This window comes from Azolla caroliniana, unplaced genomic scaffold (assembly GCF_043228905.1).
Source record: "Azolla caroliniana isolate FFs.n. ecotype wild unplaced genomic scaffold, voAzoCaro1.0.p SCAF_4, whole genome shotgun sequence".
NCBI classification, from domain to species: Eukaryota; Viridiplantae; Streptophyta; class Polypodiopsida; order Salviniales; family Salviniaceae; genus Azolla; species Azolla caroliniana.
In genome coordinates this window covers 868895-890131 of record NW_028230439.1, presented here as the reverse complement: position 1 = coordinate 890131, position 21237 = coordinate 868895, and the positions used below count along the sequence as shown (strand labels likewise).

The 21237-nt window shown below is 42.9% G+C and overlaps 1 protein-coding gene and 1 long non-coding RNA gene across 6 annotated transcripts; both read right to left on the bottom strand.

Moving 5' to 3' along the window:
- Positions 1–2015: 2015 nt before the first annotated feature.
- On the bottom strand, positions 2016–3374 carry LOC147864663 (uncharacterized). The gene is made up of 2 exons (XR_015529607.1): positions 3132–3374; positions 2016–2863 (listed from the first exon to the last, which is right to left on the bottom strand). It is a non-coding gene; the product is annotated as an uncharacterized LOC147864663 (long non-coding RNA).
- Positions 3375–5550: 2176 nt separating this feature from the next.
- Positions 5551–8914, bottom strand: LOC147864662 (rop guanine nucleotide exchange factor 7-like). 5 transcript variants are annotated; one of them, XM_087318773.1, is made up of 7 exons: positions 8107–8914; positions 7855–7980; positions 7529–7683; positions 7337–7411; positions 6912–7214; positions 6412–6777; positions 5551–6303 (listed from the first exon to the last, which is right to left on the bottom strand). In XM_087318773.1, the coding sequence occupies exons 1-7, from the start codon at positions 8744–8746 to the stop codon at positions 5899–5901; spliced, it is 2070 nt and encodes a 689-aa protein (XP_087174899.1). In that variant the 5' UTR covers positions 8747–8914; the 3' UTR covers positions 5551–5898. The 5 variants fall into 5 exon arrangements, with proteins under 5 accessions (XP_087174899.1, XP_087174902.1, XP_087174898.1 ...); XM_087318776.1 differs by having other exon boundaries at positions 7855–7965; XM_087318772.1 differs by having other exon boundaries at positions 7855–7989; positions 8113–8914.
- Positions 8915–21237: the final 12323 nt, after the last annotated feature.

The window sequence follows — 21237 nt, the reverse complement described above, 5'->3', positions numbered from 1 at the left end:
AACCAAATCCACGTGGCTGCCGTTGCCATTACCATCTCAGTAAAGTAGCCATGAAATTTACAACTGTTTTGACAATTTTTGTGGCTATAACCAAATCTGCATGGCAGAGGATCACGAGAAACGGCCTTGTTATAGAATGGTGTGTCTATGTATATAGGCCTCTTGATGATATTCAGCCTCAAAGAATGCCTCCCACCACATTCCAGCACATTATGAGCAACATTAATCCCTTGACCTGCCGGATTACGTCCCTTAACAGTTAGTGAGTTGTAAATATTAGCCGAAGGACGCAAAAAAGCAAGCTATGGATGTGAAGACAGATTAGAATGGTAAACACACAATACCGCTACCAGAATAACTAGATGTATCGGAAGAACCCTGTTAGAAGAAGGTTTTGTTAAAGGGATTGCCGAACACACTGAAAACATGAAAGAATTTCTGGATCTGAGTCTCAAGTATTGGGGTAAAAAAAGGGATCAAGTTATTTGGGCTATACATACCCTCATTTATGCATGTGTTTCTCAATGATTTTGCTGTGGTTGACAGCCAAGTCGACCACTTACACCACCACTTTGGGCCATGACTACAATGATGCCACAATTCCAACACATTATTGGCAAATCCTTTGGGCCATACATACCCTCATTTATGCATGTGTTTCTCAATAATTTGGCTGTGGTCGACAACCAAGCTGACCACATGCATCATTTCGGGCTATGACTACAATGATTCCATGTCAGCTAGCCTAGTATGAACCCTCTCGTGTGAGTTCAGAATAGCCAGTAGCATGCTTGAGAAACTCAACAATGGAGCTTGAGAACAATCGGGATTATTTACAATGACACAATGTCTGGCACTACTTGCCAGCCCAGTAATTCACTTGCCATGTATATCACCCACGCTCTCGTACCTTCTGCCCAAGGCCACCTTGGTAAGCAAACTGGCTTAATGGACAACATCATGCTATGAATCCGAGTTTGCAATCTTCCATTGGCTCAACAGACAATATGTGATCACTGATTTTTTGTTTTAGCTAGAGTCCATCAAATGTCAGTGGCATCTGCAACATGGTCATCTTGTGCATCAATGTAGACTATTGACCACTTTGTGACAAGGCGAGTCACGATCATATGATTGGAGTCTAGAAGTTTGGTTACTTTTTGTGCCACAATTTGCCTTCAACAAGTATGAGGAAAGACAAATGCAAGCAATTCACCGTTTGTAGCCACAACTTTTACGTCCTCAACATTTGGCACAAGGAGTCTTGCACTACCCACCTGACTTGTAATTATAAAATTCACACATATACATGAGCTGACTGCTTTATTGATGAGGGTTGAGGTATGTTCTAGTAGTTAACATCAACATCCAGTACTTAATAGGATTTAAGCAGGTAGTTAAAGCAACCGATGGGACTTTAATACCATACTGGTGAGAGGAATAGATAATATGGTCATCACTCCTCACCTTCTCTGTATAGAGAGAAGAAGACACAGAGAAAAGAGGGTCAATACCCTTTGTTGCACACGCCCTACTAAAGAAGTGGACATAGACATTGTCCCATGGGCATATGCCATGTGTTAGCCATCTTATGAGGGGTATGTAATATCTAATAGGTCATAAACATACTTATAGGTAATAAGAACAAGAGCATATCTGGAATAAGGGTAACTACAAATATAAGTGTACGTGCTTAAAAGGTATGTAATCCCTTTGACTATGTTATCATTTTAAATTGAAATTCGATCTATGCTGTCAAAGATGCACATCACAACTAACAGATAACCCAATCGGGTCCTTATACACAAATCCCTGATCCTAATTATGGAAATTCACCTAATTGGGATTCAAATAACGGTTCCAGTTAAGGAAATGAATCCACAACTTTGAATCCAGGATTCTTGAATAACATCAACACTACAACCATCCATCAAGTTTGACGAAAATGATCGTGTAGATATCCTCTATGCTTACTCATCTTGCCTCCCTCTCTTTGTACTATTTCTCTGCCTTGCTCAGCCTTACTTAGGTTGCAGTTAGGTTGCCTCCTTGCCTTGCCTAGTCTATGTTCCATGTTCTTGCCTATCCACTACATTTTCCCTTTACAATAATGGGTTGTCGGTCCCAAATGCTAATCTATGTATCATATTACAAACTCTCTCCATTGACCACAATTCAGAGGATGGTCAACTCTTGTTCACACCAACATAACATTAGGATAAAAGCAACACACAAAATAAATCAATGTCTATTAACATTGGATGCATCAGAATCTTGGCCCATTTCATGCCACTTCAATAAAAGTCAACCACTTGTAACTTTTTCAGAAGGATGGGGAGGCAGTTTAAAGGCAAATGTTTGAGTTTGTCTACAGTGCTTACAAATGAAATCAAAATGTAATCTTCTGGGACATAACGTTGTGTTCAAATGTTTCTAAAGATTGATTCAAAGGATGGTTTCATATGAGTAAATAACATAGCTGAACTTTCATTGTAGAGTATGATTTGGGTGTCCGGCACAATATACTCCTATGTTATGTCACTTTGCTTTACTGTTGTGCTGAAATGAACTGATCAGATGGTTTTATTTGAAATTATTTCTTGCTAATAGAAAGGTTTTACCCACGTGGAAGTGTTCGATTGGGTGCATTCTCCATCTCTTCTTTGAGACCAAGACTCCTTTGGACTTGCTCTTCGACATTACCATGGTGGGAGCTTGGGGAGATAGAAGCCTCTCAAGGTTAGTGAGGTTGAGGGCCACAGAACCAATGACAGTATAGTTGAACCCCAACAAGCTAGAGTCAGTGAGAGCAAGACATTCAGGTGGAATGGTGGAACCAGGGTGGGCAAGCCCATATGTGAAGCTAGAAGCACAAGAAAATGGAAGAATGAGACGACTTTCACTTAATTTCAGATATTAATGCATGATGAAAATGTTAACATGTCAAACATCACTAGCTCCACAGAATCAAAAAATTTATCATAGATTGATATAAGGTGACTTGGTAGTTCAAAATGGATCCCAAGGTAGAGGCATTTCGACAAGGAAGCATATTTATTGATTTAAGATGAGAGGAAATTCATTCTTTGATTAATTACAAAACATGGTCGATTGACACTTGTGGCACTTACTTAGGTAGTCGACAAGGAGGCGGCCATCACAGAGCCTTACTGCAGGACAGGCCGGAGGATGATGATGGATGGCAACGTATTGAAAATGATGAAGTAGATCCAGCGATAAGTGGCAGAAGACGAAGCAGAAAAGCGGAACTTTTTGCTGCTTCTCTTGATGATGAAAATGATCCTCTGCTGCACGCGGCCATCTGCAAATTTGCATCTACAGAAGAAGATCTAGAACAGATTCTGGGTTTTCGACACAGATCGATTTAATCCTTTGGTTGGCCCCTGCAGCTGAGTTTTCATTAATTCCATTCGATGCCCCTAGCACCCTCCTTCAAAGGATAGTAGAAGGGTATTCATAGGAAATCATAAAAATCACAAGAGCAGGAGGAGGAGGCCAAAGGGCTACATGTTGTTTCCGAAATTATGGAACCCTTACCCTCTCTCTGCAAGGTAAAGGAACATGTTCAACCATTCTCAACTTGCTACGTTAAGTAAAGACCCGTCATGTAGGCATCAAATAACAACAACAGAAACTCACCAAATTTCTCAATAATCACTTCGTATGATCAATAGGGCATTGAATACATATGCCTTGTGTAATATATAGACTCCCAATGGGATGGTACATGGGCCTGATGGTGTAGGCAAAGCTTTTGTCACAATTGTCGTGTTACCTATTTGAAGGTACTAGTCATCCTAATATCCGTCGGTGGTAGATTGGCTATGTCTTGATCATAGTTTGGGGGTGGTCAAGAGGACCCCATTCTTCCATACAATCTATTCACCTTTCTTTTACTTTTATTTGATTTATTGATTAGTAATACAATCTTAACAAAGTGGAATGTGTGTAACTTAGATTCACGACGGTGGAAAACCTTACAATATAGATGGTATTCCCAAATACCATATCGTGCAAAGGTATTTACTTAGAGAGCGATGATTGCAGGGTTGCCATTAGGTGCAACCTTAACCCGTAGCTTTCCGACTCCGACATAATGTGTTTGATGAGGGTAGCTAGGATCATATTTATATTTCTTCCTAGGCCCCTTGAATAGACATGGTTTTCTAAAGTCTATCCATTCATTAGTTTTCAAGCTCATGATAATCCATGCACCTATCATTCCTTCTATCCCATCACATTACTCCATCTCTAAGATTAATGAACATACCCTTCACGTATGTTTTGTAAATATTTGTCACTTACCTACATTACTTGTTCATAATACACTCCATCTATAGTAATGAAGCAAGGTAATTAAGCTATGCAATGATGATACAATATATGCATGGATAACCTATAGCAAGAATATCCCACCCTTCAAAACACATATCCACCCAAGGAGTATTGTATGTTAACCTCGATAAAGATTCATGCAATAGAGCTATGCTCTAAAACTTTTCCCAAATAAACCCATAATTTGGGGGAACACATAACAAACTTTTAGCATCTTCAAATTCTGAAAACAATTGAGAGTTAATATCAACCACATCACCCAATTCTATCATCATCCCTAATAAAAAGAAATAATGAATTGAAAAAATATCTCCATTTGTCTTTTTCTTACCATATAACTAGGAAGAAACAAGTACATAACAATAGTTCCTCTTGTAATGAATTACATTTTCATGGACTAGATGATTGTTTCCATTCAAAATATGATAAAGCCTCTCTCTCTCTCTCTCATATATATGTATAAGTTCATAGTCCCTTTTCCATTGCCCATGGATAAGATATTAGAGTACAAACACAAGATCCTCATAGTGCTAGGGGTAGTCATTTATTCATTTTTTAAATGCTATGTGTATGTGGTATGTGGTATGTGGTGTGTGGTATGTGGTATGTGGTATGTGGTATGTGGTATGTGTATGTGTATGTGTATGTGTATGTGTATGTGTATGTGTATGTGTATGTGTATGTGTATGTGTATGTGTATGTGCATGTGTATGTGCATGTGGTATGTGTATGTGTATGTGCATGTCTAATTTAAGACAGCCCCCATTTACACACTCAATCAATGAATGAAGCGCAGCAACTTTATCTCATTCAATTGAGCGAATCAGTAGCTTTCACACACATTCTTAATCAATACATATACATATACATATATATATATATATATCATGGTCAAGCAAGCAAGCTACGATAGGTAGATATGTACGTAGATGTAGCTTTCCTCTAGGATTGCTAGTATTCTGACAAATTGATGATGATAATGATGATGATTATAGGGACTATCAACAGTCTGTCCTTTTCTTCCTTCCTTTTTGTATTCAGAACCTCATTCCAATTAACACTCTATACCTTTTACTACATACATACACAATTCTTTAATAAGCAATGCAATCAGAACCCAACCGTATGTTCATATCCATATGTTTATAGAAAAACGGAACTAATTATATGTGTGATTAAAGAAAACAGTTGTTTACATGCCCTTCGTTTCGAAAAAATGGACATTGTTCATGGACAGAGGAAGGGGTTTAGGGTTTAGATGCCGCAGCTCGAGTTAAGCTGTAACTCTGATTCAGATGAGAGCTCGAATAGTGTTTCCATGGCTTTCAAGATTTTTTGTGGCGTTGGTGAAGCTATGTCAATGAACAATGCCCATACTACATAATGAAAAGAAGCTTACTCCTATTCTAGACCCACACACAAAATACAAAACATTGGAATGTGGGTACAGAATGGGCGAAGTTCCGAAAGTTCTAGCTATTGTACTGATTCGATAGCTCTACAATGTACATACATTTTTTTGAAAAATTCCATGCATTCCTCTCAATTGATCTGTCTTGTAAGAAGAGTACTCGAATTCAAAATATCTGTCTTCCCGGAGTGATGCCGATGCTTGTACGAATTCAGCCAAGTTTTAGCATTGGCCTTGCAAGGATCTAATTCTTTCGGAGCTCGATTAGCCGCATTCTCCAACCCTCTACTCTCGCTTTGTAGGGGTCGGCCAGGTGAAGCGAGTCCACAAGCGAGGAGAGAAGGCATCGAATTGGTCATCATCGGATTCATACTTCCATTCTTAGAATTGCTTCTCGATGATAAAGCCCTCGGAGATTGATCACACATCTTTACTGCCTCGTCTGCGTATATAACATCATCGATCCGAGATCGGATGTTGAAAGCCAAACTCTCTAATACCCTGGAATAGCTTTCTAATATAGATTGACCCACATCCTACAACAGACAGAATAGCAGTCCTAATTAGAGACAAATTGGTGGTAGATATCCCTTTAGCTAAGTATGGCATAAAAAAATGACTTTCATATACATACATACACTGACCTTGCAATATTGTATCTTGCTCACATCTAGAACAGACTGTGGCAGGCCAGGAAACTTCAACCTCAGTAGCAACAACAAGCTTTTGGCTCTTTCCATCAGCATCTGCCTCTTCTCTAAGCCAATCAGCCCATCTTTGGGAAGAGCTCGCAACACCTTTAGATTGGGTTGGCCATGGTTGGATTCGATTTGCTCCCGCTTGGTCCGAAGCTTCCGCATCCAAATGTGGAGAGCTGCCTCCACGCTATTCATCAGATCGACGATATCATGCTCCTGGGTAGGATCCATGCACGCGATCAATTCGGTGGCAGAGAACTTGTCCGAGCTCATAGCTCGATACAATGGCTCCCCTAAGCTCGATCTCCCATTCTGATCACAGAACAGAAAATGTCAGTCGATCAAGGATCAATCAAGTGAAGAATCCAATGCATTCATGTCGGTCTGGTTGTGAATTCTCTCTCAAAGATAAAAAAAAAAATTAAGTAATTGCAAAAAGATTGTACCTTGGGGAGCGAATCGGTGAAAGCTATGGGGACATTCATTTCGGAGAGAACCTGAGCATTCACAGCCAGTGCAGCTTTGAGGATTTGGTTCACACATTCCCTCTGATGCTGCAAATGTTTGCGTGATTCGCCGGACAGGCCTCGGAGAGGAGGAACCTTAGGGGTAGGAAGCCACCACCGATCCGCACACGAACTACCGCTACTCCTTGCGCTGCTGCTTTGCAAGGGCTGGCTGTTCTCAGGTCTGCTCATGGATTGATCGATATACCAGAACTCGGTTCCGACAAAGCTATCTAATGCCTCCTGTGACAAGAAATTAGCCATAATCAATCTTTTTCTTGCAGAACAGACGAATGAGTATGTATGTATATCCTAGTATGCATACATTTCTTAAAGCATGAAGGATAAGGGAAGGGGGTACCTACAATCAGCATTGCATCGAGCTTCTGTAATGCAGGAAGGCAGATATGGAGGTCAAGCCGAGGTTTCGTGTCCATAACCTGCAGTAACAGATCATACCACATATGTATATACATAAATGTATCAGAATTTGGAGCAGTTCATTATGCCTTATCTCCTAGTGGAGCAGATTCATAGATTTGGCCATATTTGTCTACCTTCATAGTTGTTCCATCCGCCAATGATTTCGATGAAGGCACGAACTCGACAATGTAATCGCTAACAGAGAGCAGCCGTTCCATCTCTCTCTGCCATCGAACCTTCCTTGCTTTAGCTAATGGCTCCAGTCGCCATAGATCTCCGAAAATCGAAGCTAATCATAGGCATAATGACCAAAGAGGGGACGGATTAAACAAGGCACAGGCCAGAATCGACCTCTCAAATCATAAATCTAAATGGCATTTGAACCCTAAATCTGGGTTTAATTTACCCCTAATCCATTTTGAACCATTAATCTAAATAGTCTGCATACATAAATTTTTACCAGAAAGATTTGTAATGGCGTTGGAGACGGCGAGTGCAGTAGAAACACCCTTCCCCCCACCCGACAGATCCTCACCCAGAAGAAGCTTTGCAAACCGCTCTTTCATCATCTCTGCTTCTGTCATAGCTAGGTTTAGTTCACCATTAGAGCACTCACACCATACCACACGCACATATTTTTTCGTTCCTCATCTAATAAGACCTGTATGAGCGATGGAATAATTCAGAAACTTAACATATCATTAGACCTCACCTGAAGAATCATCGAACTTCGGCATGTCGACCATATCCTTGTGATCTAGATGATCCATGTAATCCCACGATAATAATCCGTTGGTGCCCTGACTGTTGATAATCATGGGCAAGTAATTAACGCCCGTGCTGTCATCGATCATCAGAGGCCCACTATTATTATCAGGTGATCTGGATGGTGCCCTATCACAAGTAACAGTAGCATCAGGAGTAGCACTGGTATCAGACTGAACAAGATTAACCAGCCATGGTAGGGGTGAGGAATATGTGGAATTTGTAGCGCTCGAATCCAGCATATCTCCATCCCATTTAGCACTGGTAGTGCTACTACTATTCTGAGGGCTAATTATTCCAGATACAAAGGAATCCATCCCGTTATTGATGTCTGAGGAGAAGCCATCAAAGCTCCCAGTAGAGCTGGTTTCATCGGGAGGTTGTAATATAATCGCAAAATTGGGATTTAATAGGCTCGAAGGGATCAAATTATTATCGGCGTTAGCATATCCATGGCTACTGGTTGTAATAGTCTTATCGAGAAGAGGGATGCGGAGGAGCTCCAATTCCTGGTCCCTTAACTTCATTTCCACTGCAGATGGTCCAGGTGCCGCCATTGAAACTACAGATTGAATCTCTGTGTACATACAGTGAAAAGTAGTGAGTGAGTGAGAGCGAGAAAGAGATGGCTGCTGAGGCAGATTTCTTGTGTGGGAACTATTTCCAGGTGGAAGATCAAATTGTGGTGCTCAATTGCTTAAATTGGCTCATCAACGTTCAGATTGGAGAAATTTCAAAATTTCGTCTGTGCGAGCGTGCGTGGACGAATGCGTACATGTATGATAATTATGCTCTCTCTCTCTCTCTGTCTGTCTGTCTCTGTGTATCTCTCTCTGATTCTGCAAACACTAGGGAAGGAGGTAGCAACATGAATGAAGGAAGGGATGGATGAAAGCAGGAAAGAAAGAAAGGAGATGGTGATGATGACACTAGAGTTTGAATCAGAAACGAAAGGATCGATGGAAAGAAATAGAGGATTGAGAGGGAGAGCTGTAGTGTAGGTAGGTCTGGATCTCTCTGCAGAAACGGAAACAAAAATAGGGGCGATGTGATGGAGATGGAGGTTTCTTTCCTTCTTTTACTCTGTTCTGAGTAGATACATATAGCTAAGAAAGATAGCTAGCTAGCTACCTAGCTAACCTGACTCTGAGAGAGAGAGAGAGAGAGAGAGATAGGGGTCGCAGACATATGTGCAGAGAGAGCGTAGCTAAGTATAGGTATAGGCCATAGCCATAGCTATAGCTATAGCTAACTAGCTTAAAAAGCGAGCAATGGGGGGGGGATGACTGAGAGAGAGGAGAGGCCGGTTAGTTAGCAGACATTTGGAATTTCAAGCTCTCATTAACTGAATCTGTAGTCTAATGGAGATGGAGGCAGAGGAGCAGGAGCAGGAGGAGGAGGAGGAAACAGAAGCAGAGGAGATGGAGATGGAGATGGAGACGGAGATGGAGAAGGCGGTCGTGGGTTCGAACCCTGGCAGTGCCAAATCTGCATTATTTAAAAACTGGGCGTTGGTTTGTCTCCATATATATAGAGAGAGAGATGAAGAGATAGACTGATTTCATAATTTGTATTATTACTTTGGCACCACCACTCTTTGAGTGTGGGTTGGGCGAGAGAGACACGAGACTCGAATACAAACCCCTTCTGGATAGAACCTACAAACCCATGGGGGTACACACTTGGCATCGGTGGTCGGTACCCACTCTCGGGCTATACCACTAACGAATCGAGCGAACCAAGAGAACGAACCCGATAGATAGATAGATAGATGGTTTTAACATCCACGAGGCCTATACCACTAATGAATCGAGCGAACCGAGAGAACGAACCCGATTGATTGATATATATGGTTTTAACATCCACGAGACACTGATTGTGATCTATAAAAGATGGCCCTAGCCCACATGGTGAGGATCAAATTTTGATAGAGACTCAGAGTGAGAGTGAGAGACAGAGACGGAGACAGAGATAGAGAGGAAACACCCAATGTGGATGGTGAGGTTCGAACCCGGGTGCATACGATTGCATTCTCGTCCTTTAAAGTTCTGAGTTTAAACTTACTGATATCTTTAATATCACCCCCCAAAAAATACTATCCTTAATGATATCTTCTTTGACAATAATTATTTCCTTTTTGTTGTGTGAGAATGAAATAAGTTAAGATATCAGACACTAACATACATATTTGACTCAAATATGTACGTTGACAATAATTTGTAATAAATCAATTATACATATTTATTGCTCTTAATTTGAAAATTTCACCTTCTTCTTTCTTTGTACATTCTTGTTGTAAATAGCCATTGCATTTTATAGCATGGTAGTTCTCGATCCGGGGAAATGTTTTCGCCTTCCGCCACATCGCGCTCACATTCGATGTCCAAGGGACCACTAACCAAATCCATCATTTCACACTATACAACAACGAGACGCCAAACATTGGTTCCTAGGCTAGACGGGCGACAAGAAAAGTTGGCACAAACCATAGGTTGTTCAATAGACATAGTTTGGGGACATCCTACACAACCAAATGGAAACATTAAAGAAGATATTCTATGAGAATATGTGACATTTCAAATATATACATACCCGAATGGATACCTTCTTTAAGAGCATGTGCCGTTTCATTCAGATATATACTCAAAAGGGATTGGTATAGTGGCTTTAATTTCCTTCACTTTACATTCATCTACCCCCCAAGTTGTTGTGCAAGTAATCAAAGTAAGACATTGCTTGCCACAACCCAATGTGCAAAGGATTGCCTCTTTACATCATCATGTAAGAGAATCCATTGATTAGATGTCCCAGCATACTATGGCCTATAAAGAATCCCGAGGTTACTTCTTGCCCAAATTTCTTGATGTGGTGTATAGTAAGATTGTGGATTTACTTTTTCAATTACATGTTCCATGTCGATCATAAAAACTCTCCGTGATTTTATTTTGAAATCATGCTCACTTATAGTTTGCTCCTAGAAATTAGGCTTTGAGCTAAAGAAAACATTAATAAATCTAGTTTGCGATTATTTGCACAAGTTGATCCTAAATAATGGCTTTACAAACTTGATGTTTGAATTATTTTATACTGACTACTTGATTTCAAATAGAGCGCTCCTCATAAGCCACTTTTCTCTAGAGGACACTTTTTAGTGGGGAGGGAAAGTGATAAGAAAAAGGATTGATTCTTTCTTCATCTACATTGAATGGATCTTTTCCACCTTTGAACTTGGGGTGAATCCAACTAAAGGCGCAATTTATAAATTATTCAAATGATGTCTAACATTCGTAAGCCTGTCAACAAAGGAGTTCATTAGTAACAAATTTCTAGTCATGGCTATAATGCGGTTGGCATGCAACTCGACATGTGAACAAACATTTCTTATTTCAAAGACTTTTGGAGACCATAGGCCTAGTTTGCTCCATTGTTGCTCTCAATTGTGTGCCCATAGACCTTCGATGGCACAATTTATGAATTCAACAAAATGAGAGATTTATGTCTCAATAGACCACGATAATGAAGAAAGAAATACATAAAATGCCCACTGTCTAAAGCATTATTGATTCAATTAGTTAAATTTAATTATCTAGTTCTAAAACATATAAGGTTCATGCATTTCTTTAAATTTAGAGACTTGGTTGTATGAAGAAAGGAAAAAACAAGGAATAGGGTTTTCTAATGCAATAGAGTGTGTGCACCACCTCACTCTACATACCATAGTGGGTTGGTTATTGGTCATTACCATGTCAAGTGTTGTTTTTCATTAGACATCCAATTATCTTTCCCCTAACAAGCCTTGTTTCCATTGCACATCCAAGTAACTTTTTCCTAAGAGAATTGACTACGATCGTCCCATATTTGGGTTATTTAGTTTCCCCCCCCTTTATTAACGTTTGGTTCCATTTGTAGTCCAATCATGAGGACACCCTTTTACAATTCACAATTCAACATATTACTTCTACAAGCATATGTTCCCTTTCCTATCCATTTCAACATTCCAAGTTTAATTCCTCCATTTCTTAAGCCCTATGTATGCATTCTCTAGAGTACGTAGAGAAGGCATATACGAAAGACAACCCACACAAACATTATACTTCATGTGCTTGATGGTGTGGCAGTCAAATAAGTTTGTATTGTGCAAATATAGGTTCATAAGAGTTCAATCACAACAAATCTCAACATGCTTTCCCTCAGGATGCCATTTTCTAAATTTAACACATGCATGTGGTTTGTCGTAGGTCAAATATGACCACTGCAACCAGACTATATAGGTGAGTTAAGTTTGCCCATTAAGAGAAGGCTATGGTTTTGTAGTTTGGTGCAACATACGCAATAATGTATGTGAAATGTGTCTACGTGAGAGAGGCAAAGGAAGGGGGGGAGGGGGGACAGAGACTAGAACTAGACCCGAAGGAAGGAAAGTAAAAGAATTATTGCAAATAGTAATGTTATATGTATTAAAAATTGTTGTTTTCAAGGTTTGTGAGTAATAGAAGTGTGACATGCAAACATGCATCCTCAGAGGACCATGGTGCTTTATGAATATAGTACTCTTAAGGGTTTTTTTATCAATGACATGCACATGTGCCTATAGTATCAATTATATAGTCTATGTGTGAGTGTACAACGAATGCTTATCACTGACAATATAGCAAATGTGACTGATATTAAACATACAAAATGCGCGACTCAAGATGTATGCTCATGCAAAGAGTTATACAAAAGGTTGTTGAAGTTGTGTCATGGGATTGTATAGCTTAAACAATTCCAAAGCAAGGCTTTGAAGATAAACTAACAAAGATGATGCATTTGCTACATGAAGGTGATAAGTAAGTTATTATTCCCGAGGCCATTAGGAAAGCCTATGAAAAGGTTGTCCCCTAAATGCTCCTTTATATGCAATTGCTACTTTGAATCATTTAACAATAATTCAAGGACAACAAATTCCAATAGGATGAAAAACTTTTACTAGTCAAGCATATGGAAATGATTCCTTTTATACTCCAAACAATAATCATTCATGATCTTCAAACTATCATTTATGCTCTTGGAATTCTTTGCTTGAATTGGTTGTTCGAATAGAAGTATGATCAGTCGAAACCCCTTTAGTTAGATATTGAGGCATGGAATTTATTCATCTCAAATCAAATCAGTTGATAAGACATCTTAGATATCCCCTAGTATGGAAAGCATGTACAAAGGATTGACATGATGGAAGTTATATACATACATGGTCGTTGCATGTTTAATGGCGGATAGTACATTAATCAAGGAAATTCCGTAAGCCTTGAAAGCATTCATTAGAGTATTGCATTGTTTCAAGAGCCTCTCGCCCTATTTTTACTACATAACGCATATTTTCTATCGAAAAAAATTGTACTATTCAAGTTGTGATCAAGATTTATGAAAGCATTTTAATATTCTTGGAAGCCAAATGAAGACATGGATTGGGTGCACATCATAGGCTTATATGTCAAGCCATCCAAAGGCTAAGAGGAAGAAACTCATGTGAGATTTGACATCTCTTTCTCTCTTCATAATGGTCTCCTGGTGACTCTTTCGAGGAAATAACATTTGTTTTGCCTACAATTCACACCTTGTGTTAATGCACTGTGCAATGCCGTTTGCAACTTGTATCAAACATTGGTTTTTTGTGGTAACAAGTTACATACAATATGGGAGCGTTCCTTTGGTTGTGCTTGAAATACTATCTACCTAAATATTGGAACTATCTTGAAAGATTACCCTTTCTTGATAGGAAGTGTGGATGTCCTAATAAAGCAACATATTATATGTTATGGTGTCCATCTATAAATAACAACACATCTTCTATAAATCACATGTGATTTTTCAGTATCATTTCCATCTCATTAAGTTTGAAAAGTTTATGTTTTATTTTTATTTTTATTTTTTTTTCAAAACAAAATATCCTTCCATTAGTTTTCAAGAAACCTTTCAGGTACAAACTACAAAATAGATGGAAAATGAGAGAAAAAGGACTATCCCAATGGCTAGCCATGGATCCTTCATTTAACTAAGATCCATCTCAACATCTAATTTGATTTCAATATGACTACCAATTCTCCCATGTTGCCACATGCTTTCAACATGCTAGAAAATGTCATCATAGTAGTTAGAGACCTTGCACAAGCATTCAAGGATAGAGTTGTATAGCATCCTCATTTTTATCCTGCTCAATATAATCCAATAACATGGCAGGCGTTGTACCATATCTCCTCGAATCATGTGTGATAAATGGAGACCTGCATGAAGTGAGAAAAAATCCTCATTTTTTCTCCTAAGATCTAGATGGAATGTCTTTGGAAAACCCGCAAAGATTCTTTAATGGCCTAGATATCTTGAAGAACTCTTTACCTTCAACATGCCTTCATTATAAAGGACTTTGCAAATCTTCTTCTAAAGGACTCATTCATTCAATCTGGTCATATGAACGCCTTTTCTTGGATCATTTTAATATCCTTCTATTCCCTTCAACCCCAGGTTGCTTTTATTTCAAGCAACCATTTCTACATCATCGTCCAATAACATTTCATCTTTGAAAAGTGTTTTGAAGGCAAGTAGTAGCCTTGGTACTAACGGCAAATCCACCAAGTTTACACTCATTATATCGAGTGCAATACAAGTATGGCTTGTATAGTTGTCACTCAAAATAGGAATTTTTGGGTAACGTTGACTGAAATGTGTGAGAATGACTCGATACACTCCAACCAATTTTGCAGCTTCTATTTCTTCTTTTGTCGTACTATGATTTTTCATGATCACTCCAACAGGCATGCTATCATCAAAAGTTGCCTCATGTATTAAAATCGTAGCTCCAATCGAAGCTTCAACCATTGCTTCACAAGGTCTTGTATCTCCTAAGTAAACAAGCTTCCAACCTGGTTGTGATTCTAAAACTACCCCATATGCATTAAGACAATGAACCACTTGTATGCTCACACAACTTCGGAGACCCATAGCATGCAAAACATTCTTCAAAATATGGCGTCCTGCCACATCCACACCTTGTTGGAAATGAAAACCTTGATCCTTCCTATTGGCATTACTTTCACGAACATCCGGAAAGTTTTTGTTTAATTGATTGCATACCTCAAGCACTTAAGCCGATAGCATGTTTTTCTACATGGGTAAGATTTTGGGATTATGGAAATTATTGATATGGTGCAACCAATCCCATTATGTTTAACCTATTTCTAACATGTATCAAACTTGTTCACATGACCAACCCTTTTATTCTTGCCATATCTAGAAAATAATGAACTAGCATATATGTATAATATATATATATACTTTTTCTCTATCTCTCTCTATCTAGATTGTTCTTTGCTCATGGATAGCGATGTTAACATACTAAGTTTTCTTTATTCAGATTTTTTACAAATTTAACACCTCACCATTGAAGCTTCTTGCTAGTAAAATAATGTTTACTTGAAGAAAGTGTGTTTGTGTGCATACTATACATATTAAGCATGCCAAAGTGGCTCACTTTCATGGTTGCAACTTGCAACTCATATGTAGTTTCAAAATACAGTATAGGTGCCATGTGGGAAAGGGCATCAAGTAAGATGCAAGTTATAATGGACAAATTAAATCAACCTAGGGGAAGACTGAATTTTGATACAATAATGTGTGTAGAGGGTAAATTGTATTTGAGCAAGACAGTTTTAGATGGATAAACCATGGCATAAAAGAACAATGAAGCTAATAAAAAAAACAAGTCCATTGTGAAATGCTCTCAAGAATAGCTCCCTTTCCATTACGTTCTAAGTTACATTTTATAGACTACTCTTAGCGTGGAGGGTGTTCTCCCGCTCCAATTAGCTCTTCTAATTATGGGGGCTTGGTAGGGGCCTCATTTGGGTGGCCTAATTTGGGTGTGGTCCATGTGACCGCCACAGTTCCCCCTTGTAAAAAAAAGTTATTGTGCGATCGGATCGTCACGGGGCGTGGACGACAGTTCTAGGTGGGGGGATGACATGGGCGTGGGCGGGGGCGTGGGCATGAGCGGGGACGGGGGCGATGGTAGTTGTGCTTGGTGCAGGTTGCTCGTGATGGCTTTGCGGAGGAGGGGCTGGAGTTGTTGCAGGTGGGACCACCAGGACACGACGTCAAAGTGGAGTTGTGTGATTGCCACTTCTGGGGGTAAGCACGGGTCCCTTTCGTAAAGGGCCCGAAATGGGCTAATGCAAGTGGAGACTTGCATAGTTGTGTTGTAGGCATGCGTAACGAAGGGCAAGATCCGGTCCCAAGTCGAGTGCAGTGGATCGATGTAGGCCGAGATTTGTTGTTTTAAGGTTCGATTAAGGCGCTTCGTCAATCCATTCGTCTGCGGATGGTAGGGTGACGTGAATAATTGTTGGATTACTAATTGTGTAGAAACTAGGCATAGGACCTCGTTGTTGAACGGGGGTCCTCGATCGGACAAGATTTGGAGTGGGCAACCGTGGGGGAAGATGATTTTCTCCAATAGTTTGGAGGCGATGGTCACAGCCTTGGCATCTGGGATAGTTGTCGTCTTAGCCCAACGCGTCAAGTACTCGGTTATGACGAGGATGAATTTGTTCCCTTCTTGTGACTCGGGAAAGGGGCCCATAATGTCCCATCTAACGATTTCAAATGGAGCTTGAACTTGTATTGGATGTAAGAGGCCTTGAGCCACTTGAGGTGATTTGATGGCCTGACACAAGTTGCATGCTTTGATGTAGGGGGCGACCTCGTGGTGTAGCCCTGGCCAATAGAATTTGCAACGGATTTTTTCTAGCACCTTATGAAAACCCAATTGGCCGGACAACGGGTGATCATGGAAGAAACGAAGGTAAGACGGGCGCAGTTGCTCAGGCACGTAGACCCGGGGTTCCTTGCCTACTTGACCAAAAAGTAGGACATTACCCTAGATCATGAATTGCTTGGTGAGGGATGATGTGGGCTTGGCTCGTAGGCAGTGGCATATGTTTTTGTTGTGTTGTTGCATGTTGGCCATTTGGGACGAGGATATGGTGAAATCGATTGTGTCAGAGGCGATCTGGTTCACCTGAAAGGATATGCGGGATAATCCATCGGCGACGATGTTCTGGGGACCACGGCGATAGCGCATAGTGAATGTGTAATCTTGTAGCGCAAAAGCCCAACGGAGTAAACGATCGGGTGGATGAGCCTTCTTTATGAGGGAGAGCAATGGCTGATGGTCGGTTTCGACTGATGTATTTGATCCGTGTAGGTATGGGTGGAAATGATGGAATGCCCAGACGATGGCGAGCAACTCTTTTTCGGTTGTTGAGTAATTTTGTTCGGCTTTGGTAAGTGAAGTTAAAATCGTTGTCGGCCACGACCGGTTTCTCGTGTGCGGAATAATAGTCAATCTAATGGAAAGGGAAAACAGAATACAAAAACTAAGAATGACACAGATTTTGACATGGAAACCCGAACTAGGAAAAAACCACGTGGAGTCCACAAACTCTGAAACAGAACACTATGAGAGAAAGGAATACAATCAGAGATCTCAGAGGCAACAACCTCGAGATTCTGCTTCGCCAACAGGCGGCTATGGAGGTCATACACTTCCACTCACACTCGTTCACTCTCACCGTTACAGAGGCAACAACCTCGTCAACAGTAACTTTGCAAATAACGCGCACATCTAACATGATTGCCCTAAGTACTTATATACTAATGTAACCTTTCGACCATTTACAAGTTGCTCATCAACACGGTGTCGAGATATTAAGCAAGTGCGTGTGGAATCGAGGCGGGACCGCGGGGGTCTCGAACCAAAGAGCAAGCGAGGGAGGAGAAAGAGAGAGAACCGGCTACGCGGGACCGGGGATACACAGGGACACGGCCCTTCAGCACGGAGAACGCGAACAGAGACCGACACAGACAGATGTGAATGACTTAATATGTATATTAAGAAAATGGCTAATCACGACTACAACCCTCGACGGGGCACAGGTTGGTTACAACCGAACAGGCCGGCGAACAGATGCCGATGCCTGTTCACTTCGACGCACAAAGGGGCTGCCGGAAGCACTCGGGCGTTCCTCGAAACAGCGCGAGCCTCCTCGGAACCCTGCACAGAAAGCTATGGAGCTCAAGAAGGAAGGAAACAGAGAGAGAGAAGCGTCCAGAAACGGTCCGACAGCACTTCGTCCTCTCCGTCCGAGATCCCTCTGCAACAGCTCTTTCCTGCTCTTATATAGCCCGACGAGCAGGCCGTCCTGTCATCTTTATTCCCTGTCCCTTTCGAACAGGGATCCGCTCCGTTCTTCGCGCATCCGCGTAGTTACGCCGCCTACTCGTGCCGTCCCTTAGCTCGCGCGCGCCACCGAAAAGACTGTTCGCGCGGTCTTTGTCTCCACCTATGTTAGGGCCCATTCCTGCCGATTATCCCCCTAACTCGCTTCTTCGTACTACTTGGAGCTTGCGCGCGTGAAGAACCGGTTCCCACGCCTAGGTGCGCCGATTCCGCCTATGGACGGTTTTCTTCACGACATCCGCCCCCACCTAACCGCGCATCCTCCGGTATGCGCCAAGAGAGTTGGGACTGAGAAAACCGGCCCGTCTTCATTCCTCGCCCGTCGGTTCATCCTCGTTTTCGGATCGTTCGTCACTGACGACCAGGAGAGCCGGGTCTGGCTCGTCGTCGTGTCGCTTCTTGAACGCTTTGATCCGCTTCCCTGCAACCGGTATCGTCATTCTCGTGCCGTCGAGTTCCGCCAGGTGGTATGTCCCGTTGTCATTGGCCCTCTGTACCACGTAAGGCCCGAACCACCTTCGTGCGAACTTCCGTGTAGCTCGGTGCTGGTTGTCGAGGCTGCTATCGTAGACGAGCACCCAGTCACCTTCTTCGATTTTCTTCGGTCGGAGCCGGTGCGTTCGGTCGAACCTGGCTTTGTTCTTTTTCCTCGCTACTCGGAGCTTCTCCATAGCCAGTTCCACGTCCTCCGGTCTCCGCTCGAGCTGTCGTATGCGCGCGGCCAACAACTCCTCCCGGCTCATCTCGTCCCTCCAGTCGACCGTTGCCCACGAGGAGATCGTCCGTTCCATCGGCATGATCGGCTTCTGGCCGAACATGAGCTCTGTCGGCATGTACCCGGTTACCGAACTGTGCGTGGTCCGGTCTGCCCACAAAGCATAAGGTAGCAGCCGCGGCCAGTCACCGACTCGGCCTCCGCATGCCCGAACCAACGCCTTGACGATCGGTCCGTGTCCTCGCTCCACCTTTCCATTCGCCTCCGGATTGTACGCAGTGGTGAGCGAGAGCTTGACTCCCAGCCGGTCGAACAGCTCCGCGGCTTCTTCGGCGTCCAACTCCCCTCGGTCAGCCACGATCTTCCCGACGCACCCGTACCGGCATATCACGTCCTCGATTAGGAACCGGCATACGACCGCGGTCGTTTTGTTCGGAAGGGCCCGGCCTTCCACCTGGTTCGTCAGATCCTCCCGCGCTAGGACCAGGTACCGCATCTGTCCTACTCCCATTGGCATCGTTACTAGATCTACCATCCATTTGAAATGGATGGCCGGAGGGTACGTAGGGTGAAGCTCGTCTCGATGTCGGACTACGGAGTGCATCTGGCAGCTCTCGCAAGTTGTCACGAACCGATGCACGTCCTCGTACTGCCCCGGCCACCAATACTTCCCCTTTAGTTTCTCAAACGTAGCCCATGTTCCACGGTGTCCAGCCCAAGGGCTGTCGTGGTAGGCCGTCAGCAGCTCCTCCTGTTCTTCCTTCATCGCCACCACCCGGAGCGGAACGCCGTCCTTCTTCTTCGGGTGCTTCCATAGATAGCCATCCCGGAGAAAGAACCGGTACGCTTTCTTCCGGATCCGGTTGGCCTCGTCCTTCGTCCATGACGCATCGGGCGTCATTGTCTTCAGAAACCCACCGATCTGCAGCCACTCCCCGTCGTACTTGCTCGCGTCGAAGTCGTTAAGCGCCGGAGTGCTTGTTCCGTCGGTTGTTACATACGCAGTCTCGAAGAAGTCCACGCCGACGTCTTCGTCCTCCGAAACCATGCCGCCCTCGTCATCGAATCTTGCCCTTGAAAGCATGTCGGCCATGGCGTTGTCTTTCCCGGAAATGTGTCGTATTTCCGGGTCCAGGGACTTGATGTACGCTATCCACCTGAGCATTGCCAGGTCCGGCGTCGCGCATCCGGAAATCATGCCGAGAATCGGCATGCAATCCGTCTCTATAATTACCTCTGTCCCGATCAGATAGTCCTTGTCGGCCTTTACCGCCGAAACGATACCCCAGAGCTCGCGTTTAACCTGGGCGTATCCTCGCTGCCGTTCGCTGAGGACCTTCGCACCGAATCGGACCGGAAACCGATTGCCGTCCTCATCTTCTTGGTTGACGACCCACCCGATTCCCGTCGGACTCGTGTCAACCGTTATGTACACTGGGGTGCCCTTCCTGTAGACGGCCTTTCGGAGCGCCGGTGCTGCCGAAAGAGCCTCCTTCAGCTTCCGGACCGACTCCGTGTGCTTGTCTAGCCATTCGAATCTTCGCCCTTTCTTCAATAACCCGTACAGCGGCTCCGCGACGTGCGCGTAATGCGGGATCCATATGTGGTAGAATGCGCATGCCCCCAGGAATCTTCGTACTTCCGTGACCGAGCTGCAGTCGGGCTTCATCGCGGAGATGGCTTCTACCTTTGCCGGAGACGGTTTCCGGCCATACGGCCCACATAAGTGTCCGACCACCATGATTTCCGACTGCCCGAAGGCTGATTTCTCCCCCGAGAAGGTTAGCCTCGCATCCTCTAGCCTTTGCAGCACCTTCTCGCAGTCGTCGATGTGCGTTACCACGAATCGCCGGCATCCGTCCGGCCCGATCGTCTCGTCCTTCTCTTCTACCGGGCATCCCTTGATCGGGATGTCGTCTAGAAACGGCATGGTGATGTCCGGGATGCAGTCCCTCAGCACCTTGTTCATTGCATTCACCATGTGGGCCACCGAGTTGGTCCCTCCTTGCGGCAGCGTACACATCCGCACTAGGCCGAGGGGAGTTCGCATCGTCGTAATGTCTCTGCTCTCCACGGCTAGCTGGAACTTG